At 49.2% G+C, this 26,377-nt stretch overlaps 1 protein-coding gene across 3 annotated transcripts in view; it reads left to right on the top strand.

Annotated features, from left to right (window-relative positions):
• The window catches only part of SFMBT2 (Scm like with four mbt domains 2), a 230,144-nt gene that overhangs the window by 166,735 nt on the left and 37,032 nt on the right, over window positions 1-26,377 (top strand). For all 3 annotated transcript variants that reach the window (XM_043563399.1, XM_043563398.1, XM_043563400.1), the window contains 5 exons: window positions 3,093-3,219; window positions 16,129-16,242; window positions 19,312-19,354; window positions 20,816-20,886; window positions 23,316-23,455. In XM_043563399.1, coding sequence (XP_043419334.1) covers window positions 3,093-3,219; window positions 16,129-16,242; window positions 19,312-19,354; window positions 20,816-20,886; window positions 23,316-23,455 — 495 coding nt within the window. The remainder of the gene's footprint in view (window positions 1-3,092; window positions 3,220-16,128; window positions 16,243-19,311; window positions 19,355-20,815; window positions 20,887-23,315; window positions 23,456-26,377) is intronic.

The following is a 26,377-nucleotide window of genomic DNA, read 5'->3' as shown; positions in this document are numbered from 1 at the left end:
TTGGAATTAGCAGACGTGTGTTCGAAAACTCCCGTTAAAACTCAGCTCAGAGTCGTAAAGTAGTGGTTCCCAAAGTGCAGTCCTGAGGCCAGCCTCCAGCACCACCTGGGAACCTGTTGGAAATACAAAATCTGTAGCCTCACTGCAGATCACATGAATCGTGAACTTTGGGCTAAGGCCCAGCAGTCTTTCTTTTTTTTTAAAGGTTCTCCAGATGATTCAGATGCTCGCTGAAGTTTGAGAAGGAAAATATGAATGAGAAGGTAGAAAGTTGGGGTTCTGTGTCTTCCCCCCACCGTCCTTCCCCAGCTCACACATTCTCTCTCAAAAATAAACAAATATTAAAAAAAAAAAAAACCTTGGCCAGTATTTGTGCAGACTCTTAACAAGAAAGGTCTTTGCTACTTGACATTCTACACGTGGCTCAGAATTTTCCTCAGTGTTGCGAATGAGAGCAGGAGAGCTCCTCTGTGTTGAAGAAACAAGGGCCAGAATGTACCAAAGCAGCTGAGATCATAAATGAAAAAGTTCTGGAATCTCTGTGGGCCCCAAGCAACATAAATACAAAGACACCCAACATAGTCGAACTGCTGACAACCAAACGTAAAGAGAAAAATCTTGAAAGCATCCAGAGAAAAAAATGATACGTTTCAAATAGAGGAACAACAACGTAAATAGCGAACTTCTCATCAGAGACGAGGGGTGCCGGAAGACAGTGAACCAATGTTTGTGGAGTATTAAAAGAAAAAACACACAATTCTACATGCACCAAAGGTAACATTTCCTGAATGAAGGTAACAGTTTGGGGTGCCTGGTGGCTTAGTCAGTTAAGTGTCTGACTCTTGGTTTCAGCTCAGGTCATGATCTTGTGGTTCGTGAGATCAAGCCCCGCATCGGACTCTGCACTGACAGTGCAGAGCCTGCTTGGGATTCTCTCTCGCCCCCTCTCTCTCTGCCCCTCCCCTGCTCACACTACCCTCCCCCCCCCAATAAATAAATAAACGTTTTTTAAAAAAACCTGACACTTCACCAAGGAAGATACACAAATGACGAAGAAACATGTGAAAAAATGCTCGACATCATTCTCCGTACGGAAGATGCAAGTTCAAGCCACGATCAGCTGACACTGGTCACCGGTTGGGTTAAAATTTGCAAAAGTGCCGATACCAAGTGCTGGTGAAGATGTTTAGCAGCGGGAACGCCACACACTGCTGATGGGAACGCAACATTTGGTGGTTTCTTAGAAAGTTAAACGTACGTTTCCCATGTGGTCCAGCAATTCCATTTCTAGAGAAATGAAACTATGTCATAGGCTACGTTGTATTCCCCAAAATTCATATGATGAAGTCCTAACCCGTAGTACCTTAGAACGTGAGAAGTGTGTGGAGTTAGAATGTTTTTTAATGTTTGTTTATTTTTGAGAGAGAGACAGAGACAGAGTATGAGCACGGGGAGGGGCAGAGAGGGAGAGAGAGAGAGACCCAGAAGAAGCAGGCTTCAGGCTCCAAGCTGTCAGCACAGAGCCCGATGCGGGGCTCAAACCCATGAACCACAAGATGCGAAGTTGGACGCTTAACTGACTGAGCCACCCAGGCGCCCCTGGAGTTAGAGTTTCTGAAGACACAACTAAGGGAGCATGAAACCCTACGGGTAGACCTTAATCCAAAATGAGTGGTGTCCATACAAGAAGTGGAAATTAGGATGCAGACAGCATGCGGGGAGGAAGGAACGTTCGGAGATACAGGGAGAAGGTGGCTGTCTGCAAGCCACAGAGAGTCCTCAGAAGAAAGCGGCCCTACTGACACGTTGATCTCCGACTTGCAGGCTCTGGAACTGAGAGGTGAATTTCTGTGGGTAAAGCCACCCAGTCTGTGGTATTGCGTTCGGGCATCGCAAGCAGACTGATACACCCTGTTCACACAGAAACTTGCGCTTGACTGTTTACAGCGGCTTTATTCGCGACCGCCAGCGATTGGACACAGCTCGGATGTCCTTCAGGTGGTTAAGAGATGGACTGTGGCACATCTACAGAAACTACTCAGCAGCACAACAGAATGGACTTTCCGTTCGTGCGGTAGCGTGGATGAAATGTCAAATGCGTTTTGCTTAAGTGGAAGAAGCCGGACCGCACCGTGTATGGTTCCGTTTTTGTGATATTATGGAAAAGGCACAACTCTGGGAACAGAAGACGGGCCCGTGGTGCAGGAATTGGGAGTCTGGGAGGGATTGATCACCGAAGGGCCAGTGCAAAAGCATTTCGGAGGTGAAGGGACTCCTCTGCGTGTTGATTGACGTCATGACCGTACGACTGGACGGGAGCCTCAGGAACAGGGCACCGAAAAGAGCGAATTTTCCTACGTGTAAATTTTTATTTTTATTTTTTAATGTTTGTTTATTTATTTGGAGAGAGAGAGGGGGAGGGAGAGAGAGACTCCCAAGCTCAGAGCCCGATGCGGGGCTCGATCCCACCACTGTGAGATCACGACCTGAGCTGAAACTAAGAATGGGACACTCAACCGACTGAGCCACCCACGCGCCCCTCCTGTGTGCAAACTTTTAAGAAGAAGTGAATTTAGAACGTAAATAAAAGTAAGCCCAAGGCATACATGTAACACAAAGACCATTTCAGATAAAACCATGGGGATTCGTCACCAGTAGACCACTATAAACAACGCTAGTGGGTGTTCTTCAGGCCACATGGAGACTCAGGCTGTCTCCTCACACCCTCGAATATGCCCAGGCGTGATGTGAGTGAGAAGCATAGGGAAGGAAAAGAAATGATTTGCATGTCTGTGGTCGCGTGGAAATAAGGGCATGCGTGGGCCTAGAAAGAGACCATATCCACCCTCTCACTGGACAGATATTATTAGGCGCCTGCTGTTTGCCCGCGGAGTTCTAGCTCTGGGATGAAAACAAACTGGGCATGGTTCTTTTCTCGCGAACGGCAGGAGAAACGTTTGTCTTATGGAGGAGATCCGCGTGCATCGCGTGCGTGCGCGTGCGCGTGGGCGTGCGTCCCCCGCGGGCCCCTCTGTTGCGCGATCCCCTGCCGTGGTGCCCTCTGGCTCAGTGTCCGCTCTTTTCTCTTTCAGACGTCATTCAGTAGGGGTTTCACAAAGAACATGAAACTGGAAGCCGTCAACCCCAGGAACCCGGGAGAGCTCTGCGTGGCCTCTGTGGTCAGCGTGAAGGGGCGGCTGATGTGGCTTCACCTGGAAGGTACGCACCGTTGGCGGTCGTTCTGGGGAACTTAGGGCGCGTCTGGAAGTGGCAGGGTGCACGTAGTACTTCTCAGAAACAACGCCTTTTGCCTTCCTTTTACTTAAACGGATCTTAAATTGTTCAGTGTTCTTAAATGAGTCAAACTCATCAAACACAGATTTGTTCGGAGTCTCTCGTCTTGACTCATGATTTCATGAAAGGAGACACTGGTGTGATAATTATGTTTGCAACACAGTGGTCTTTTTGCATCTGTGATTATAAAAGCTAGTGTCACAATTAAATTAATACGAGCCACGAAAACTGGTATTTGAGGTCTTGGTTATTATGAGGATAAAATTATATATTTGCAATTCACTGTGAATAACACTCTGTACGTTGGTTTCTTCCATGGATCTTTAGTTGTACCTCGAAATAGTAACTAGAGATGACTTTCTCCCTAAATATGTAATACACAAGATTTAGCCTTACGTGTTTAATGATGTTTAAACTGTTGTTTATAGCTATAGTTTGTTTATAATTGTGCAGATAATTCACAGAACATTCTACTTTATAAGCAGAACCTTGATCAGATTTTAGATTTGGAAAGACTACATTTTGTGTGTTTTGTTTCCAGTGACGAAGAATTCAGATGAGTCGGATCTGTAAGGTTTTTCCCATTTTTCCGTGATCTGAATTCTTTGGGTTTATTTGTATCTCAGTCTCATGACATTAATTATTTTAAAGGTATATGGAAAAACAAGACTAGTCGCGAATGAGAAAATCATGGTAGCTCTCTCGGCCCATATTTTAACTTCCATGGCATCCCCTACCACCACTGGAATGGAAAGTTTGGAAGGCCACGGAAGTGGTGCTCGTATCTTCCTCCTATCTCTTTAGGAAGAGCACATCTAAAAAGCACCAAAAGTTCTGAGGCTGACGATCTCCTAAATAGTAGAGTCCAAGGGAGTGAAAAGGGGAGAGAACAGTGACGGCAGGTGAGCGTCGCCTGTGTCCTCAATTCCCAGGAAAACAGTTTAAAATGTTACCGTGGGTTAGGATTTCAAAATCAACTTGAACTAAAAGAAAATTCTCAAAAGGTTGATTGCTTGGTGGCTCTTCGAGTAAAATGGCCTCTGGTAGGAATCAGCCACAGTGCAGGCAGACACAGGTGGAAGGGGGCTCTTTCTGCAGCCGCGGGAAGAGAACGCGACCTTACTTCCGTCACTACGTGTAAAGTTGAGTCACCTGCTCTTGGAAACACAGGATCCCTTCCGTGACTTCCCATCGCTCCATCAGACTTGCCACCTCATACTGGGCTAAGCCATGTTGCGAGATCGGGACCTTGCTTGCGCGATTCATTCGAAAGCAGACGCGGTAAAGTTCAAAGCCCATGTTTCATCATTATTATTTAGCACATCATCGTTAAAATTCTTTGGCAGTCATTATTTATTCAGCGGTTTGTAGTTCCAGAGTGCTCTACAGCTGTTAATTACCTAACACAGACACGCACGCAAAGCATGTCCTGATTTTTATAGTTGGAGGAACGTTACGATATGCCTGGGGTCAGTTTCCTTCTCCTTGACATCTCCGTTGCTTAGTTCACCCAACCCTACAGATTCCCAATTCTTAAAAACAGGGGTGAGCGGCAACAGGGTAGAGTTAACATTTCTGACAGGCTTTTCTCCTTAATATTGTTTTTCTCTGGGATATAAATTTCCATTTTTATAGCAAACAAATGTGAGGCAGCTCATGTCAGCTGTTATTCTCCAGAGTGCTTTTTTATCCTGTAGCAGCGAGATCAGTTAGCGTTAGGAAGCAGAGCAGAAAATAAGTAGATTGTCCATTTTTTCCCAGCCCTTACTCGTTAAGAAAAAAAATTTTTTATGAACATTTTGTTGCATATTATCCACGTAGAATTCTGGATCGAAATCCTGTGTTCGTTGGATCGAATAAAGTAAAATCCCATTTTGTCTCTTGGCTCTCGATTGTATTTTGGGTTTTTTTGGGGGGGGTTGTTTTGGGCCCCCACTGAATATTACCTTTTAAAGTGCCAGTGAACTTGATGGCATTTATTTCTTGTTATTCCTCAGTTTTATGTATATACTGTTCTCTTTCCTTTGTCCTGGGAATGCATGTTAGAGATTCGCTATGGTCACTTTGTGGCTGTTAAATTATTTTCATGATGATGGTGATTCTGGTTATAGACCGTTTACTTGACGCTTGAAACAGATCAAATACTTCATAACAATTCATTAGTTATTTTTATGCATTAAGTTGATTTGAAGTATTTTCAGCACATGGCTAATTGACCACTGTTAGGTAATTAAAGTGATCATTTTCTACTTAATACATGACGTCTCTGGAGGTCGGTTCTTTAAGTGTCTATAAAAGAGCCGATGTTGAAGGGGGGGGGCCATGGATGAGATATGGGAGACGAAGGTAGTATTGCTTTGGGTGCACATTTGGAAAGATTGGGAGCTCTCCGGAACCGCGGACGGTGAGCGCAAGGGTGATGGGGTTTCTTTGATTTAGAGAGGACGTTGCAGTGTTTCTCCTGAGTCAGTACTCTGCTCGAGGCGGTCAGGTCGACAGTTATAAGCCTGACCCGTATAGTAGAGGTTGCTGTTCGTGGTGATGTCAGCGTCACGGCCCTGCATTCATGCGTCTGCCCCCGCCCCACACCAGCTCCTTCTACGTGCGTTCCAGATGCTTGTCCTCGGGGACCAAGAGGGTCTTCGCCCGTCCTCATGATGCTTTAGCTCCCTGAGAGGGCTTACAGCTTTGCAATGCCTTCCTTGGCTTCTCTTACCCCCTTGTTATTAATCCTGTCCTCCGGTTCAGAAGAGATGTGGGAAGCTCCATGTTCCTGAATACGTGACTTTTAGCCTTTGCGCTAACATTCCTTTGATGCCATAAAAGGTACGGCCACCAGCAGGCTTCATTTCTGCAAAGTTATGTGGCCCTTTTCGTTGCCGCCACTACAGAAATGTTTGAAGAGAGCTCTGGAAGGGGACGCTGAAACCTGGTTTTGACCTGGGGAGCGCTGTTGCACGTGAAAAACAGGCAGGGGGCCTCTCTCGGCTGGTGTTCGTTGTGCTTTGAGTGGAGGGAGGGAATGACGTCCCAGGGGAGTTGGTGCCCGCTGCTTTCGGTGCCGATCTGTCCTAAAAACAAACACACAAGGACAGAAACATGAAGACGACCTAGAGTCTTCAGGTCTGCGGAGACGTACGAAAATCTTAAGAACAGGGGAGCTTGGGTATTACCGACATCTCCTAATCTTTATTTTTTGCTGCCCTCTGAAACGAAACCTAGAGAAAATTAAATTTTTCCACACTCAGTCCTGGAGAACGTACTGTGCGAGTGTCAGTCTGTGAAGTCTTCGCCGGGTATAGCTCCGGGCAGTAGCTTCCTGGCGTTCAGGACTCACATCCCGTCACCGCGAGCTTCACATCCCCCATCAGCAAGCACCGAACACGCAGGGCTGCGCGCCCGTGGTCCCCGATTTCCGCAGACGAGCGCCCTCAGGAACTAGCCGGCGGACTCTTGAAGCCTGAGCCTCGTGTAGGATTTCAGTGGAGGGAGTTAAACGTAAGACACTCTGACGGTTCAGGGACGGATGTGAGCTCTCCTTTTCCCCTCTTGACAAATGCACGCACTTTGGAACTGTCCAGTGACACTTCCTGATCTGTCTGATCTTCTCTTGGCTTCTTGGCTGCGGTGAGCGACCTAGGCCTGCCTCTGCTGGTTTCCTTTCCGCCACTGGCTCTAAGTGTCACGCACCCTTCAGAGTTGGCATGGGGCATGTCCCTGACCGGGCCAGGCTTGCAGGGTCCTCAGTCTGACACCCGCTACTGCCAGTGTCCTGAGTCGGGTCACCTGGGTTGTTGGGGGTGACAGCAGGAAGGGGCAGACCTTTCACGCTCAGTGCACGGACTCTCACATAATGCCATTTCCTGGCCTGGTCGTTTCCCTGACCTGGTGCTTCTGACTCTAAGAACGCTCTGGTGCACGTTTTCTAGCACGTGAACCTCCAGTCGCCTGCCCGGCGGAGGCGTCTACCTGACTGTGTGGAATCGACAAGGGGATTCGAGGCCTGACTGATTCCTAGACTTGAAACCAGGCACCTCTCCTCAGTTCCAGCCTCTCAAAGGCTCCTAGGCTGTCCTCTCCTCATCTGCATGGGGACCAGAGGCTGAATTGGCTTGCTTCTTGCCTTCCTTGCCTTCTTACTTTGTTCACTTTCAAATCTGATGAATGAATGAATGAATGAATGGGATAACATACTAAGCAAGGGTAATGGAGTTTCCCACTTGAGCCCCTCATGGCAAAATTGATTCCATGCGGCATAGGGGTGAGGGCTCAGACCAGGGGGGAGTGAAGAAGTATTTAATGGAGGGTTTAGGTTGTTCCTATACCAGAGTCCTGGAAAATTCACTCTATCTTGAATCAAGTGACCTTACTGGAACCAAGAATGTGCTGACATCCCCAGGATGGTCCCCATCCTAGAGCAGATTTTTACATTTGGGATGGGAAGGACCCCTTTGAGATTCTCCTGAAAGCTGTTGCCACTCTGGAAGATACACTTGCACACATACACAATTTTGGGTGCCATTTCAGAAGATCCATGGACCCTCTCAGAACAGCTCGTGGATAGACCTCCTTGGAATTTCATGGATCCCAGATGAGAATTCCCGCAGGAGACCGTCTCAGGAGCTGCGAATAGATGTTAGTTCTGTGTTGTCCCCCGCGTGGCTTCCAGACACAGGTGGCTGCTTTGTTTTTAGTGAAATCAAGTTATAATTTCAGCTCCTCAGTAGCACCGCCTGCAGTCAAGTGCTCAGTGGTCACGGGAGGCTGGCGGCTGCTGATTTGGACAGCACGGATCTAGAAGTCTGTATCCTTGCAGGAGACTCTCTGGGACAGCACGGTTCTAGATGCTCCACTCCAGTAAAAAGTGAGCCTCTCGGGCCTGTCGAGGCCCAGAATTCAGATTTTCTAGAAGTGTGGGGCAGTAAAGCACAATCCACTCTGTTAAGTAGCTCAGTGGCAGCCTAAATGTGTCACTTATTACCAAGGGGAAATAAGGTTTCCGGACTCGGGAGCTTAGACACTGGAGGGACAGTCTGTGTGCCCTGATGTCAGTCAAGAAACAGAGTCAGTGTTTCTTTTTTCTTTTTTTTTTTAATTTTTAAAGTGTTTATATATTCTTAGAAAGAGAGAGAGAGAAAGTGCAAGTGGGGGAGGGGCAGAGAGAGAGAGGGAGACACAGAATCCGAGGCAGGCTCCAGGCTCTGAGCTGTCAGCACAGAGCCCAATGCGGGGCTTGAACCCACGAACCGTAAGATCATGACCTGAGTCAAAGTCGGAGGCTTAACCGACTGAGCCACCGAGGCGCCCCCGAGAGTCAGTGTTCCAAGCAAGACGGGATTGTGCCTGGAAACAAGGTGCCTCTACGATCACTGAGAGAACTGCAGACACGAAGTCAGGAGGCCACTGGGGGACTCTTCGTTTCAAGAGCACTTTGGAGTCCCAAGGGCAGGAAGCCTCAATCGCTGGCCCGCCACTGGCTTCAGCTGCAAAGCGTGTGAGGACACGGTGGCACCCCTGCAGTGTCTACAGGGACCGTTGAAGTTCATGAACAGAAACAGAAGTGTGGAGCCGGCTGCTGCAGCCTTCGTGGCCTTTGCTTGCCGGCGGGAGGACCGCCCCGGCCTCACGCTGCCCTCCGCACCTCCCACGAGTAGATAACCATCGGTGGAGCGTGCTCTGTCCTCAGGATCATCGTGCAGGGGAGCCTGGGAGTTTGTTTCCCAGCTCTGTATCCCCTGAAGACAGGAAGGCGGGAATTGGTGCCCAGGTCCGGTTAGCGGTAACCGGCATTCCCTTTCTCTACCTCATCACCAAAGAAAACCTGGCTGTGTGGCAAATAGAACATGCAAGGTCTTAGATTCTTTTCGTGGAGGTAGCTGGTCAACAGTTCATCGCTTTTAAACAAAGTAGCGCCGAGTCCGACTTCTGCTCAGGTCACGATCTCGCGGTTCGTGAGTTCGAGCCCCACGTCAGGCTCTGTGCTGACAGTTCGGAGCCTAGAGCCTGCTTTGGATTCTCTGTCTCCCTCTCTCTCTCTGCCCCTCCCCTGCTTGTGCTCTCTCAACCCAAAATAAATAAATAAACACCTAAAAAGATAAAATAAGAAAACCAGCATTACAAGACATGCCTAGTTCATTCTGCTCGCATTTGGGCCAGCACCCCAACATCTATGGGGAGACCGGGTGCATTTTCCCCCCTCCTGTGGCAGGTATCATGCCCTTTCCTGTTACTAGTAATCACCTTTCCTGCCTCCAGTTGTCCTCACGCTCAATTTTATCTCTTTCTTGATCAGAAGCTTGAGATATGCTCTCTGTCGCTTTGATTGGTTGTGTTTTTTGTTTCTTTGTTTACAGAAGCTCCCTGCAGTCGCTTACAATTCTCCATCTCTAGGTTGTTTCTGTCCCTTTTCCTGTTTGCAGTATTTGACCTACGTTGACCCTTCCTTCAAAGCCTTCCCCTGCATCTTTTCCAGAACCCCAGGCCAGGCAGGTTTCTCTTCCCCACAGACTCCTCCTTAGATGAGTGTTCTAGGCGTTGCTTTGTTCATCTACCTTCACACGTAAAGGTCAGAGCTCATCACAGTCTTTTCCCCTGGTGCCCTGTTTACCCGCCTGCACAGCGTCCCCCGTGTGGATGCCCGCGTTCCCCAGTCGGGCGTCACTGTCGTCCCCCCCCTCCCGTTGGCTCTTCTCCTCGAGTCTCCCCTCTGACCCACGTTAGAAACTAGAAAACCATCCAAGCCAGCAGGTGTAGGGTAACTCACATCTGTGTGCCCGCCCCCGTGCCCAAGGAGTCCCCTCAGTGCCCCGTGTCCCCGTGCATCTCCATCTTCGCGGCTCACCGCCACTCTTTGGTCCGGATCTTCGTCCCCTACTCCTGCCGTTGTTCCCTGGACCCTGGTGCCTTCGTGGGGCCCTGAGACTTGGCTTTGCACCGTAACAGCCATCGCCTTCCTCCTGATACCCTGTGCGTCTGCACGCCTCCCCACGGCACATCCGCCTCCTAGATGTGTGGCCTCGGGTGCTTCCTGAGTTTAAAACCCCCTTTCTTATTGGTGCAGCTGCATAAAATGTGTAGAATGGGGGTCTGTACCTCGTAGGATGGTTGTGGAGATTGGCAGAGGGAAGTGCGCCTCGTCGTGTTTGCACCTGACGGTGACGGCTCAGGAAGAGGGGTGGCCGGCGAGCAGGAAGACAGGCGGCCCCTTCTCACTTCGGCCCCGCCTCCCTGCACAGAGCCTGAGGTCCATCAGAACAGAGAACTCCCGTGTCTGTGCACCCCCTAATGCTGTCGCTGGCGCTCTGTGACACAGGGCCGTACTGTCTCTGCCTGTCACAGAGCACAGTGCCCGCACAAGAATTCGTGTGCACTTGGCTCGCTAAATGCTCGCTGCATATGTAAGGAGGAATCAGTAAAACCCGTGTTTCCGAACGAGAAAGTGATCTAAGATACAGCGGTCCCTTAACAATTTCTATCTTGCCAACTGAATTTTGAGCCAGTGGGATAAAACCAACATTCAAGAACTCTTTGGTCAGCGTTTCCCTATGCTTGCTTCAGTTCCAGTAAACTCCCTCCATCTCCCAATCTACGGGAGGAGTCTTAAAGTGCAGATCCCTGGGGCGCCCGGGTGGCTCAGTCCGTGACTTCGGCTCAGGTTATGATCTCACGGTTTGTGGGTTCGAGCCCCGCATCGGGCTCTGTGCTGACAGCCTGCTTGGGATTCTCCCTCCCTCTCTCTCTCTGATTCTCTCTCTCTCTGCCCCTCCCCAGCTCGCTCTGCGTGTCTCTCTTTAAAAAATAAATAAAATAAACATTAAAAAGAAGCTTAAAATGCGGATTCCCGGGGCCACCACAGACCTAGTGCATCTGAATCCCAAGCGGGGTCCAGGAATCTGCATTTTAAAATCCCCTTCCCCAGGGGCGCCTGGGTGGCTCAGTCGGTTAAGCGTCTGACTTCAGCTCAGGTCGCGATCTCACGGTTTGTGGGTTCAAGCCCCACATGGGGGCTCTCTGCCATCAGCACAGAGCCCACTTCCGTTCCCCTGTCTCCCTCTTTCTCTCTCCTCCTTGTGTTCTCTCACTTTGTCTTTCTCTCAAACGTAAATAAACATTTAAAAAAGTAAATGCCCCCTCCCCAGATGGTTGTTCTGGGTGCTAGGGTTTGTGAAGGACGCTGAGATCTAACGGGCAAGGCGTGGCGTGGTCTAAAGGAGCTCCCGTCGAGGCCACCTCTCATATATGGGAGAGCAGGTGCAGGAAAGTGCCCCTTAAGCCTTTCTGTAATTTGTGGAAGAGTCAGGTGGTTAATAAGCGTTTCGCCGAGGCTTGCAAAAACCGAACAAGGGAAAATGCAAATGTGAAAGTAATTATATTTCAAGCCAGCGTGGGTGGTTTTAAAATCTTGAAAAGGAGGGACGGCCTGCTTGAGACAATTTTGGGAGAAGCTGTGTCAGCAGATCAGGGGCCTGGAGCAGGGTTTCCCGAAAGTTAAAGAAGCCGGTCGGACAGTGGGTACGGTCTGCAGGCACAGGCTTTGCATCCTCCCCGGTCTGTTCTGTCCCTAAAGCTGATGCTCGATGAGACAGGGCCTTGGTGGCCCGCGACAGAACCGCCTGTTTTAGGCAAAGTCTTGGGCGAAATGTGTAACTGGGGGGAAGGCTTTTGGCGGGCGGCTGGCGGATCGCCTCTCCAGGGGCTCTGCTTACAGGACCCACACCTAACTTGGGCTTTTGAGCTGCCGTGAGCATGGACGGGACTGCTGTCGGGCCGCCTTCCTGTTTCAGAGGCCCCAGCCCGCCGTCGTCTGCCCGTGGGGAGGGGGCAGGCCTCCTTCCCCTTCTGTGGGGGGCGGCAGGGGCCACCTCATCGTGGGGACCGTGCAGGAGGGATATGGGGGCCCAAATAGGAACGGGACAGGCGCTAAACCGACCAAACTAAATCAAACCCAAACCCAGAAACAAACACGGCACAAAGGAAGAAAAGCACCCACCCGAAATGCTTTCTCCTAAGGCCCCCAGCGTTCGATTGTTTACGGTCAGATTCTCCTCTCTGGCCTTTTTCTGTGCCTCGGTTTACCCATCTGGAAAACGGGGACAGACCCAGTCCCCGTCGCTTTGGGTTGTCGGTGAAGATCGCGCACCTGCCAAGTGTCGGGCCTGCGGGCTGTGCGGCGAGCGTTTGCGGACCCGTGAGTGTCCCTCTCCACACGCACACGCACCCCGGGTCCCCTTTCTGTCGCTTCCCTCCAGGTGGCCTGCTTCCCGTCCCGTCCTGGTCTTGCCATCCACAGCATTGCCCGTCCCTCGTTCCTTAGGAATTTGGCCCCACAGCTGGCGGAGGGCCGTGGCAGTCTGGCTTCGTAGAGGGGCTCCTGCAGACGAGAGGAGGCTGGCGGCCGGCACACGGGGTTTCCGGCCCCCGTCTTGCCGGCTCCCAGATCGCCAAGCAGCTTTCTTCCCTCTGACGCCCCGTCTTTCCATCGCACGCGTGAGCCTGTCACGATTTGCTGCGGCCTCTCTTCCTGAGGGTTCTGAGCAAGGTTGACTTCCTTCCTTAAACACCTCGTGCCTTTCTTCCCTTCCTGCCTTTGAACTGAGGTGTGGGGCTCGTTCTTCCTGGAGCCCGTGCGGTAGGAAGGACATTGGGACTTCGTGGAAGGGGTGGCCATCCACGGATCCGACGTCACGGTCGCGGGGTACAGCGAATCGCGGAAGTCTTCGCAGGCTCCAAAGTGGCTCTGAGAAGTTTATACGCCTCACGTTTGCTTTGTGAGCGTGGAACGTCTTTCCCCGCTTAGCAGTGAGATGATTCATCGCGGTCTGGTTTTATTTTCTGTGAAGCTCACTTGTCCTTCATGACTCCGGCCTCTGTGGCAGTACTCTTCAGGCACGTGACTCCTTTCTTCCCAGAGCGTTTTGTGTTGCGTTGTTATTGTGGTGAAAGTGAGGTTGCGATTGTGAATTAGTCGATTCATTCGCAAGGGCCAAAATGCGTAAAAGTTTCTCTCCCCCTCCTGCCCCATTCCTCAGTGTCTAAGCTCCTTTCCCAGCAAAACAGCCACTGTTAGCGTTTTGTACTTCCTTCCAGGTCTGTCGTATGCACGTGTAAATATACGTTATTTCCCCTTTTTAAACAGATGATAACCTACTATACACACACGTTGTGTTCTGCCCTCTGCTTTTCTTTTATCCAACAAAACATGGACACGTCTCTACGTGTAAGTGTATGAAGTGGTTTCTCGATCTTTTGTTCCAAATGGCAGAATATCCCATCATACGATATACCATAATTCATTTAGGCAGATAGAGATCGAGGCTTCCCGATGGTTTTTCAGATGAAAGTTCTGGGGAGGAATGAATGAGCGGACTCCGTATCGACTGATACAGCTGCAGTGAGGTCCGGGGTTGAACCTGACCTTGTGTTGTTCACAAGAGGGTTTCCTAGGAAATGGTCAGACTACTGAAATGAGCCACTAAGCTTTTGCATTGGCAGGTTTGGAGACTCCAGAGTAAGGAGAATCGCCTAATGTTTTTCATGGATTGCTTTTTATAAAAGCTCGTGGCTCCCTGCTCTTGAAAAATAGTACGTTATTTTTAAAAAGATTATCCCGAGTCCAGCCAGATATATCTAGATACTGCATAAGATTGATAAAGAGAAATAAGGAATTGGTGTCCATCATTCAGAGGAGGGTTGGAAAAGTTTCAGGGTCAGGAAAACGTCTCTGGGTGATAAATAATCCACGTTTCCACCAGTTCATATTTAATAGATGCCTTAGTGGGTTAGATTTCAAAGTACGAGGAAGACAGGGCGGTAACTTCCTGGAAGGCCTAGTAGCTGACACATTGTAGCTTGTAAATATTTGTTTTGAATGGAGAGCATGATCAAAGAATTCTAAGGTATGGTAAAGACAGCCATATCAATATATTAATGTAAACACTGTTACGGAAGTGTATATATTAAAGCATTAATACCAAGAGACGTTTGAACCAGCAGAATATTGGAAGATGAAGGTCACAGTTCAGGAAGGAATAGGCTATAAAATTCACCTTCTGCTTCTTTTGGAAGCACTCCTTTGACCTCGAAAATCAGGTTTGCATCTAAACGTTAAGTCCAGAAATACAAATGTCTATCGTAGATGAATTCATCCCCTTAGCACAGTTGGTGAGTAGCTCAGAAACCCGTGCTATTTTAGGGAATCTGAGCGTGAGAACGTGCCCTGTAGTTAATGAGGGAACAGCTCAGTGACCCCCTTCGTTCGACCCTGCTGAGACTCGTGTGCCCTTCGGGACAGGGACAATAACTTCCACTTTGGAAGCTCCCTGGCAAGTTTCTTTACTTCTCTGTCTTACATGTGGTCGTGTTTATTTGAGGGTCTCTTTGGCAAGTAGGGTCAGTAGTGGTTGAGTCATCCTATGAGACGGAAATGATTTCCATTCACTCGACTGTGTCGAGAAATAATCTCTGTCAACCTGTTTGGCTTCCTTTAACTCATATATGCTTCACCTTATGGGAGAATTGGGCAAAAGGGCATTTGGGATCGGTAATCGTGGTACTGCTTTTTTTGAGAAGGGATCAACTGTCGAACGTGACTAATGGCGATGATCGTGTGTGTGTGTGTGTGTGTGTGTGTGTGTGTAAGAATGTGCTGTCAGAGTGTTCGCTGGGTTAGCGCTGAATCAGGACCCCACGTGTATCAAATAACATGCTCCTTTACTGCAGTATCTACTTTATGATGAGAAGTAAGGGGTAGAAGCCAGTGCAGCGAATGTCAGAGTCACAACGGGTGGGACCGTCCTACGTCTGCTGGAATCACGCTTCATGAAGCTAAGTTTTGGGGGGGATCCGACTTAAAATTCATCAGATGTGGTGTGGTGACGCGGATGTGTGAGGGGGTTCTACTGTGTGGTTTTCGCCTTGATTCTCAGTGAAGACACCAGAGCAAAGCAAGGGTAGGTGCTCAGAGCCGGTGAGCCCGTGTCTATTAAGAGTTCTTTGCTTTTGATTCTTAGTTCACAAGTGTCTTCCTTCAGTGTTTTCTTTTTCTTTCCCAAAGAATTGCTGAGTCTGTGTAGAAGTTTCTTCTTCTCACTAGCTTGCTGGGTTCCATACTGACCCCTATAGCCAGAGCTCCGTGAAACCTTGGCTCATGTTACATGCAGATGTGTTCCTTCTTTCCGAGTCTCATAGCTGTGGTGCTGCTTTGTCACGAGGCATTCGTAGGACCGTGAAACGGGGTGACAGGCCGACCCCACTGGAAAACACACTCCGGCGTAAACGGTTTTGTGCAACGTGGTGGCAGTCCGCGGTCCCCCAAGGAGCTCGAAACAAGCAACCCCAGTCAAACTGATCAGTGAATGAGTTCCCTAGAGAAATAGTATCGTCTGTCTTCACTGCTCAAAACCCGGCTTGCTGTGCGTCACTACTTCCTTTTAACCGTGATGCGAACTTCCCCTGGCTGAAGGTTGACCTTGGCTAAGCAGGAAGTGTGTCTGCTGGCTTAAACGTGTGCTGTGGCCCCGACCGCGAGCTCAGGTGCATTCCCTTAGGTTTAAAGGTGCTTTCAGGCTCCAGTGCCCGTTGTTCCCAGATTCCTTTCTCCGCCCTTCCCTCCGCCGTTTGCAGTAGGAAGAGTCTTAGACTTTTGGAGTCTCTACTTTACTTGAACCCCTTGTAGTCTGTTCCAGGTATCGGTATCTGTCGTTAAGACTGTTCCAAGTTTTCTGTTCCATGTTCCGGGAAATGTTTTCCTCATCTCAGGGATGCTTGTATTTTCCTTTCTTCTTCTGGCTCTTTTTGGTAAAATCTGTGCCTGTTGTCTTGACTTGTCCAATGCAGGCCTACAGACTCCTGCTCCGGAGTTTATTGTTGATGTAGAATCCATGGACATCTTCCCGGTGGGCTGGTGTGAGGCGAATTCGTACCCTTTGACCACACCGCACAAAACAGTCTGTAAGTATCGTCCAGTGTGGACGGCATCTGCAGCCAGCGTGGGTGGGGGAGTAAATAGACCATTTTTTTGTGTGTCTTTTGTGTATTTTATTTTCTTTAAAAGTTTTTTTGATGTTTATTTATTTATTTTTTAATTTTATTTTTTATTTTTATTTTTGAAATTTACATCCCAATTAGTTAGCATCTAGTGCAACAATGATTTCAGGAGTAGATTCCTTAGTGCCCCTGACCCACGTCACCCATCCCCCTCCAGCAACCCTCAGTTTGTTCTCCATATTTATGAGACTCTTCAGTTTTTATTTTTGAGACAGAGTGCGAGTGGGGACAGGGCAGAGAGAGAGGGAGACACAGAATCCGAAGCAGGCTCCAGGCTCCGAGCTGTCAGCACAGAGCCCGACGCGGGGCTCGAACTCACAAACCGTGAGATCATGAGCTGAGCTGAAGTCGGTCGCTCACCCGACTGAGCTACCCAGGTCTCCCTGTTTTTTGTTTTTTTTTTTTTTTTTTTTTAGAGAGAGAGTACACGAGCAGGGGAGAGGGACAGAGGAAGAGAGAGAGAGAGAGAATCTTAAGCTCTAGTGCTAGGCTCTATCCCATGACCCTGGGATCATGACCTGGGCTGAGATCAAGAGTTGGGCACTGAACCGACTGAGCCACCCAGGCGTCCCCTTTTTAAAATTTTATATTTATTTATTTATTTATTTATTTATTTATTTATTTATTTTTATCAATAGACAGTTTTGTAAATAGTGTAGCTAAGTTGTAAAACACAGAACTGCTGTTAGATGTTCTGTGGAGTGCCGATATTTTTGCCTCATGTATGCTTTCAATGTCTTTGTGAGATGAATATTTGTAAGCATCTCACAGGTTGACAAACAAAGTCAGAATGCTAAGGCGGTTGAAGGTCCCAGAGTGGCAGAGATAAAATTCAAAGTAAATAGAATAATATATGTACGTTGTATAAAATAATATATAACATATATAGAATAAATAAAATATGAAAGAAATCTTGACTCCCAGTTTGGTATACAATTCGTTATTTTGATTAGAGAACATTTAAGCTAAATACTGTGTTTTTGTATCAGCATGTCTGAGAGAGAACTAGTTTTTCTCATGAGATTTACCCTGAAAGAATCCTCATTGACCATAATAATTTACTGACATAACATATAAACAGCTACTCTTAGCACTAACCAACCAGTGAGATTTCAACTGTAGTTTGAAGTGTATAATGTCCTTCTGATCACAAAAATGCCGAATTAAAACAATATTAATACTTAACCCAGAACTAACTCTGTGTTCTTAAATACAACAGTTCTGTCTCTTGAATATATATAGCAGTGTGTGTTTTAACATGTGCTGTTGTAGATCATTATCCTGAAATGGCACCTTTAAAAATCTTCAAAACTAATATATCATGGCATTTTTATTGCACCCTGATGTTTATCAAGAGTATTATTTAAAATTATGAGCCCTTAAAGAAAAGGGATTTTAATTTTTGTGAAATAGATATTGCTAGTATTTCCTTTATTAATTTATATGCTAGCTTTACTTTCTAACTTCCTACGACATGGTTCCCGTATGTAGATGCTCAGAGTATTGCTAGAAAGGAAGCTTCCATCCTATATCAGTTCTGTTCCCTGATGTCAGATTTTGAAGGGCACTTGAGTCCTAGTCGATATTCATTAAGAGTGGGACAGTGGGGTGCGTGGGTGGCTCGGTCCGTTGAGCATCTGACTTTGCAGTTTGTGAGTTCGAACCCCACGTGGGGCTCTGTGCTGACAGCTCAGAGCCTGGACCTGCTTCAGATTCTGTGTCTCCTCTCTCTGCCCCTACCCCACTCGTGCTCCCCCCCCCCCACTCACTCAAAAAGAGTGGGATGATACATTACCTGTGTGCCACAAAGTAAGTAGCCCAGATTACACACAGGTGGATTTTAAGGGATTCTTCTCCCCCATCCACAGTATTGCTCGATGAATCATCCAACGAGAGTAGTATCTTGGCCCTCACTTTAAGCTATTCGTAAAATTTTGAGCATAGAAAAACTTTTTCATTATCAAAGGCATTCTGATTTTTTTCTTCTCACTTAAAGTGCCACAGACTCTTGACTCCACTGGCCAGAGAGCCAGGCATGACCGGATTCAGTCACGCATTTGTTCTGAAGAGGCAAACTATAAATCTAAATAATCTAAACTCCGGTAGCTTTAGAAATTCTGTTCAGGGGTGCCTGAGTGGCTCAGGGGGTGAAGCGTCTGACTCTTGATTTTTGGCTCAGATCGTGATCTCGAGGTTCATGGGATCAAGCCCCACGTTGGGCTCTGCGTTGACAGCTCAGAGCCTGCTTGGGATTCTGGCTCGCTCTCTCTCTCTCTCTCTCTCTCTCACTCTCAAAAAATAAACTTAAAACTTTTTTCTTGAAATTACACATATGCTGGAAGATGTGGGATTGTCTGTGCCAGCATTAAGTGGTGCCACGGTCTTAGGTCTATCTTTGGTAAGGTGCTCCGAATACGTTATGTAAACTGTAAGTCTTCTTGTCTGAAAAATAGTTATTGGCTGGGTTACGTCGATATTCGTCAGACATATTTACGGGGTACTAATCCTCCTGCCAGTAATAATACTTTAGTGCAAAAACATACCTCTAATCCTAATTTGGGAGTATGCCGTATGGTAATATTATTTGACTTCCCACGCTTTCTGTGGGGAAAAAACAAACAATCCTTCTGGATAATCTTGCTCGCAACAATTTGTCCTACCAGGTGGATTAGGTGACTATGATATGTGTGCTCTTTCTTTCTTATTAAAAGCACATTTTAGAATAACGTAGCTAGTGTAGTGGTAAGATTAAATGCACTAAATTCTGTTTAGACTTCATTTCTGATGAGTCACGGTCTAATGCTAGAAGAAACTGAGGTAAAATTGTGGCATGAATAGAATAACTTTTCAGTGTTCAAACCGTTACTTTAGAACTGACATAGTTTTTACTTGAAGGCATTTTTTAAAAAAAGCTTTTGCCCAACTGGGGAGCAAAGCTGATTGTCCTTTTGCCCTGTCTTGCCTGTTTTCCAGCACAAAAAAAGAGAAAGATCGCAGTCGTGCAGCCGGAAAAACAGTAAGTTTTCGTTTCTCTTTTCCCCCCGAACTGTGCGATCAACTCTACAGTGTTGTCTTTGTGGAGGGCAGGAGGCGTCGCTGTTTTCCTTAGGGACTTAGCTAGCACTTGGCACCCTAAAGGTGACAGCGGTGTACGATGCCCCCACGGTCACGCACAGCCGCCCCTGCCCCGCACGCAGCACGCGGGCGTCCCTGGTCGCGGCCGGCCTGCCAGGCGGCCCTCGGCCTGATGCCAGCTCTGCCCGGTCCCAGCAGGGTCCGCTCGAGGAAGCCGCGTTTCTTCTCTGCCTTTGCCAGCTGGCTCCGTTTTCTTCATAAAAATACACTGAGGGAAAGGAATTTAAGACCAGCATTTTTGCATCTCCCCAGGCTCACGTCGAAATAAAATGAAATGTAATAATAGCTGTATTGTCACTTGAATGCAAGTAACAGTTTGGGGGGCATTTTTCGTACCTTCGTTTCGAAACCCAGTGTATCAGGTTAATGCGACTCCAGGTGTGTCTGGAGGAGGCTGAAATAGAGAGGAAGTAATAATCAACCGTCCCACCATGGAACCCAAATCTGAATTCGTTAACTCCCCGGTTTGCGGTCCGTGGACCCGTGGTCACCGGGGCAGCTCGATAAAACACACACGCTGCCGGACCCCCGTGTCCAAACTTTCCGGCTGAGCGGGTCTTCGGTGGGGCCTGACCGTCTGTACGTCTCACAAGTTCCCAGGTGATGCCGGTCTGCTGGTTCCGGGGACCCCACTTTGAGAACCGGTGCTGTAGCTGCCCCAACTGTGGTCTCGTCATGGTTTACTTTGAGCTCATGTCACTCTTCGACGGTGTGGTTTCTTCCGCACAGCCAGCGTGGATACCCTGTGAGACCCGACACGCCTCTTTTTCCCCCTGGCTACATTTTTTAGAAAATATTCAGCAAGCGGTTCCCGAACCATACCACAAAACTCTGTCGTAGGCTAGGCCCACCTGGCATTTCAAGACCCATCCGTTCACAGGCTTTCTGTGAAGATCCTTTTCATGTAGCCGTGACCCACACCGGCCCAGATGCCAGAGATCAAAGGCCACCAGACAGTGGTAGTTCCCAATTAGGCATTGAAGACAAGTCTGATTCGCATTCAAGTCTCTGCAAGCTAATACTTCTTTGGGTCTAAGAACATAATTAAGGATGTTATTGTAATTCTGTAGCAAGAGGCAAAGCCTGGAACGACCTAGAAGGACATCACTGACTAGTGATGTCCACTCAAGGGGGAGATGTTTCGCTGGCTTCTTAGGGTTATGGTAAGAACTGGGGAGCGACTTGTGTGAAATGATCTTCCCCATGGGTATTGGTGTTGCCGCTACCTGCATGTGTCCTAGGGTTTCTGGAACAGCCCCTTTCAGTTGTGAAAGGACTTTGGAATGGACTAGTGTCTTCTAAAGGGTGCGACCCATGATCATTTCGTTTTCTTGATCTGCAGATTGCCATCCACAGTGCCTGTTGAGAAAATACCTCATGACCTTTGTTTATTCTCTCCCTTGGACACCACAGGTAAGTGAGCCCCTTTGCGGCTGTCTGACCCTTCCCAGTCTGTGAGGGGGACATTTCACGTATTCTCAGGTCAATATAAGAATGTCTCAACTCTGGGTTCTTTTTCCTTGTCTCCATTGCTACTTACTCACATACAGCTACTTTAAAACATTTTTCTTTTATTTTCTGATTTTTCTTTAATGTTTATTTTTGAGAGAGACACACACACAGAGCGTGAGTGGGGGAGGGGCAGAGAGAGAGAGGAAGACGCAGAATCTGAAGCAGGTTCCAGGCTCCGAGCCGTCAGCACGGAGCCCGACGCAGGGCTCGAACTCACAAACTGTGAGATCGTGATCTGAGCCGAAGTTGGGTGCATAACTGACCGAGCCCCCCAGGCACACCTTTAAAAAACAATTTCTAAACCAAATTCTCTGTGCCTCTTCTGTTTCTTGGTCAGTAGCTCTAGATAATTCTTTCGGTCCGCAGGAGAAGAGTCCAAGTGCTACTTGGAAATGAGGAGCCAGTTAAGGTTGTATGCTGTGAGTGGTCACGTGGAAAGAAAAAGCATTGAAAATATCCTCAGCACGCACTCCTGCTTTTGACATTTTATGCCATCCCACCTGCATTTTCTGCTAACGGTTAATACTTAAGTCCCCGTGGGCTCTTGAGTTGTTCCTTAAAGCCCTCTTGTGTTTGAAACCTGAGCACGAATAGTACGTGTCTTTTAACGTGTAAAGTCCTACATCTTCTAAATAACCTTTGGAAACACACATGGGAATTCCCCCTTGACAAACAAAGCTGATTATAGACATGTTTGTACATTGAATAATATATCTGATTAAGAATCCTGTTTTGTATCTAGAACGAAACCCACTCTGAGTTCTTCCAGGATTAAAAGCTATACGCCATGGAGGAACCCTATCCGTCCAGGGTGTACTGAGGAGAGCATTTTTATGAGTAGACTCACTAAAACTGTTTTTTTCTTGAGGTCTGGCTAGGGTAATCCTACCAAGGAACTTCCACGTGTGTGCAGCTGTGGGCATAATTTTTTTTGGTCTAATTTTGTTGTATAGAATTCAAACTTCAGAATGGTTTTAAAATGTCAGAATGAGGCAGCCATACCTAGTGTGGGCTTGGACATGGGCCTGAGGCAGCCATATCTAGTGTGGGCTTGGACGTGGGACTGAGGCAGCCATACCTAGCGTGGGCTTGGACGTGGGACTGAGGCAGCCATACCTAGCGTGGGCTTGGACGTGGGACTGAGGCAGCCATACCTAGCGTGGGCTTGGACGTGGGACTGAGGCAGCCATACCTAGTGTGGGCTTGGACGTGGGACTGAGGCAGCCATACCTAGTGTGGGCTTGGACGTGGGACAGCAGGAACTCCTACACAGCGCTGAGAGGAGTGTAAGTTGGGATAGTCCGCGTGGAGATCGATTTGACCATGTGTAATAAAACGGAAGTCTGCAGACCCCAGGGCTGAACAGTTCCCCTCCTTGTTACATACTTGGAAAACTCTCTTGCCCATAAGCAGGAGCAGATTTTCACAGCCGTGTTCACTGAAGCCCTGTCGGTAATACCGAGAGAGTGGAAATGATTCGACGTCCATCAGTAAGAGAATGGAAAACTAGCTTGTGCTGTATTGATGTAATGGAGTCACGCACAGAAGTGGAAGACGGATGAACCTTCTGGATAAACGTTTACCAACTTGGATGGATCTTAGAACCTTCACGTTAAACAAACCAAATGCTGCAGAAAACCACTTAGGGAATACAGTAAAACCTTGGATTGCGAGTGACGGGCAAGACGAGCCAAGATTTCTAATAAATTTTAACTTGATAAACGAGTGATGTCTTGCCATACGAGTCGTATGTGATGCCGAACGTCACATGATCACAACTGAGCCAGTGGTTCTGGAAATTCGTTTTGATATACAAGTGCTTTGGATTACAAGCATGTTTCCAGAACGAATTATGTTTGCAAACAAGATTTTGCTGCATTTTAAAAATATCCGAAATACGATCCATTGTGTGTTGACACACAAACACCCGTATGTGTGGTAAAGTTTATAGACCTGCATGGGAATGACAAACACCAGACTCGGGGAAGGGGAGCACAAGGTTGGCGGGGGGGCACTTCTGGGGTGGAAAGCCCAGGGGAACTTAGCTGTGTAGCCTAGTGATACGTTTTCTTAGCTGCCTAGTGATACATTAGTTGTCACTTGTCACTGTGTTGGTTGTAACACCTTTTGCTGTGTCTCGAATCCTGCATAATACACAGAAAAGTTCACGTATGTGGTAGAAAAAAATAACCAGAACTTCCAAGCTGGTGTGGGTATAAAACATTCCGATGTCAAGACGCCACGTGCCTCTGGTAATTTTGACAACTAAGTGGAGGAAGCCGGTTTTTTGTTGGATCCTAAGGCATCCGCTGTGTTTCTCTTCCCTGCAGGTACTGTTAACGGGAAATACTGCTGTCCTCAGCTTTTTATCAACCACAGGTGTTTCTCGGGCCCTTACCTGAACAAAGGGAGAATCGCAGAGCTACCTCAGTCCGTGGGACCCGGCAAATGCGTGCTGGTTCTGAAAGAGGTAAAGCATGTTCGACAGTGGTCAGAGTTGGCTTATTTCCACGGGGTGTCGAAGATGTGGGCAGACTCTCTGAAGGAGAGAACGGAAATGTGAATCCGTTGAGGTGACATTTTCCAAGCCCCGGCTCTGGAGTCCTTGGGCCCAAGCTGGTCAGACAAGGATGGAGGATGGGTGAGTCAAAGACTCAACAGGCCGGCGGGAGGGATAGATCTTCCTCCCCTGAGTGCCGGGAAACGTTGCGGTGGGTTTGAATCAAGAGCTTCGGGAACTCAGGGGAGGTGGGCTGTGTTGGGGGGCGGGGAGGGCCTGGGAGTGCAGACCGGAGGTTCTCTGGAGAGGTGAGTAAACTTTGGTGGACGGAAGGAAGTGCTGTGAGGACGGACACTCCCCAGCCGAGCCGGGAGTGGTGACGTCTCTCCCCTTCCTCGGCCGTACCTAGCGGGGCGCTTGCATGTAAGAGGTGCCTGCTGAATGCACCATGGGCTCCAGGCGCTCGCGTGACGTTTGTGTCCCGGGCGGAGCCCTGGCCACGCATTGTCTTGACGGTATTGTTTCCCATTTCTCTTCCTGCCTCTGGGGATCCACCTGCAGATAAAGAGGTGCGTCCTAATTACGTCGATGGAGGGTTTCCTCTCTGGTCTGTGTTTACGGCCTCACCGTGGACCCGGTGCGGAGAGGGGTTGGAATTTTGGAAGCATTTCTGAGCCGTTCTTGGAACGCTATCTCTGCTTTTTTCGTACGTATCAGTGCTTCGTCTTAAGAAAGAGGACCCCACACTTACCTTCTTTATTGCTACTGTAGCACGAAGAACGTGTTTCCATCCGAGTGCGTTAGGCAGCCTCTTGGAGCCAGGCACCGCACGAGGCCCTGGGGAGAACAGCAGCACTGTCTGCCCTCGGCCTGTTTGGGCTTCGTGGCCCTGACGGGGGGATGGTGTGAGTCTAGAGGTGAGGTTAAGGGGGTGCTCGGTCAAGGCGGGAGCGGAGCGCTCCGGGAGCACAGGGGAGGCAGTGACAAGGAAATGCCAAGTGACACTTGATGTGGCTTGGGCAGAGTGAGTAGAGCCTCGGATGCACGGGTCGATGTTCGGGGCGGCGTCCAGGAAAGGCAGGTGGTCCCGCGTGGCGGGAGCATGGACCCTCAGGCTGGGGACAACCCGTAGGTGTACAAGAGGACGTCCCGTTTTGAAAACGAAAGAGAGAAATCTGGTGGGCCTGAAGCGTGAGGCGGGACGGAGTAGCTGGCGGTCCGTACGTGGAGACCTTCTCTGGCGTCCCGAGGGATGTAGACTTCCCACTCCGGAGGACGGGGACCCCCCCCCCCATCCCCCCGGGTGACACTGTGCCAGAGCCGGCCTCCTCACTGCGAGAACATCCGTGTGGTTTCGGACTCCCTTCCACTTCAAGAGAACGAGCTAGTTTTCGTGGAGTCAGAGCGCGTCTGCTTCTCCAGGCCGCCTGCGGAACCAGCAGCGAGAGACTTTATACGTTTAGAAAACAGAAATCCATTGAAGAGGGAAGACGGAGGTTGCGGCTGAGCAGAAACGCTGTGAAGAAACTCCGATCAGGCCGCTGTCGTGGTCGTTTATTCAGAAGCGTGTCACAGAGAAATTGTTCGGAAGGGGGTTCCTGTCCTTAAATGTGCTTCCGGTCAAGTGGGAGAGACAAGCGGGCGAGTGAAGACGGCGGAGTGGGGGGGCGTCTCGGGTGCCGTGACGGGGCTGGGACGGGTGCTTGGAGGTCACGCGGATGTCCCCGCAGTCTGTGGGGACAGAGGAGTGGGCAGCCTGCACCCAGAAGCGCTGGGGGTGGTGCCCTGGGACGGAGGCAGGCAAGATCGGGAAAGTGGGCTTCCGGCACAGGTGTAAGGACCTCGAGGGACGGACACTGGGCACAGACCTGTATCGAGAGTCCCCGTGGGCCCTGCCGTCCTCAGCAGTTTGGACCCGCTTTCGTGGGAAGCCCCTCCCCTCCAGCAGGCAGGCGCTGCGTCCCGAGAGAGACCGGTGCAGGTCAGGCCCAGCCTGCCTGGCAGGTGGGCCTGTCTCACAGATGAGACGTTTGTCGCTACAGAAAGACGGTGCTGAGGCGGAGGGGACGCCCCTGAAAGGCCGTGGTGGTGCATAAATGGAAGGACCGCCGGTCAGCCGTGTATCAGGTGGCACTGACCTCGGATCCCTCCAGATGCTGGACTGGATCGAAGGAGACACCGAAGCGGGATTCCGTGTCAGGATCTGTGTCACGATGCGAATCACACGCTTGGACCGAGCATTGACCCTCTGCCGTCCAGCCCGTGACGGGGTGTTGGTACGGTGGGGCCTGCCTGTGTCTGGGCCTGTTATTTTCAGGACGGATCAGAAAGGAACAGGGAGGCCGGCAAAAGTAACGGCGACCCGGCGGGAGCCTTTGAAGCTGCCGGCAAAACCGTTTGTCACGGAACGTTCCCGCGATGAACACGAGGTCCCGGATCGCCTGCCGGCTCCGTTACAGACGCGGTGGCCTCCTCGGGGGCTGGCCGTTTGTCCCGCACGAGGTTTCGGAGTCCACGGCGGTTCCCCCTGATCAGTTCTGCGACAGGTGCCAGCAGCCAAACGTGAAAGCCGGGCCGAGCAGTTTTCTGATGACGGAACCAGTTGTTCGCTGATGTTCAGAAACTGCATGAGTCAGGAAGAGAAGAAGAAGGGGGAAAAGCCAGCTCTTCAGTTCTGTGAGCTCCAGAAAAATTGTCAAGTTCCAGCAAGCCAGTATTCATGCTGATGCGCTTCCTTCTAGCACCAGATTCCGTTTTACTTAAAGAGAATGAGGTCACTGGAGCAGAGAGGGAGCGCGTTTGCTTTTCGGGCCATCGGCGGTGTGAGCGGTCACAGGCGTTTTCGTCTTCGGGAAATGGCCGGGCCGTGGCCATTCTCCTCGTCCACGCTGC

This window comes from Prionailurus bengalensis, chromosome B4 (assembly GCF_016509475.1).
Source record: "Prionailurus bengalensis isolate Pbe53 chromosome B4, Fcat_Pben_1.1_paternal_pri, whole genome shotgun sequence".
Lineage (NCBI taxonomy): Eukaryota > Metazoa > Chordata > Mammalia > Carnivora > Felidae > Prionailurus > Prionailurus bengalensis.
This window is presented reverse-complemented; position numbering and strand designations above follow the sequence as displayed.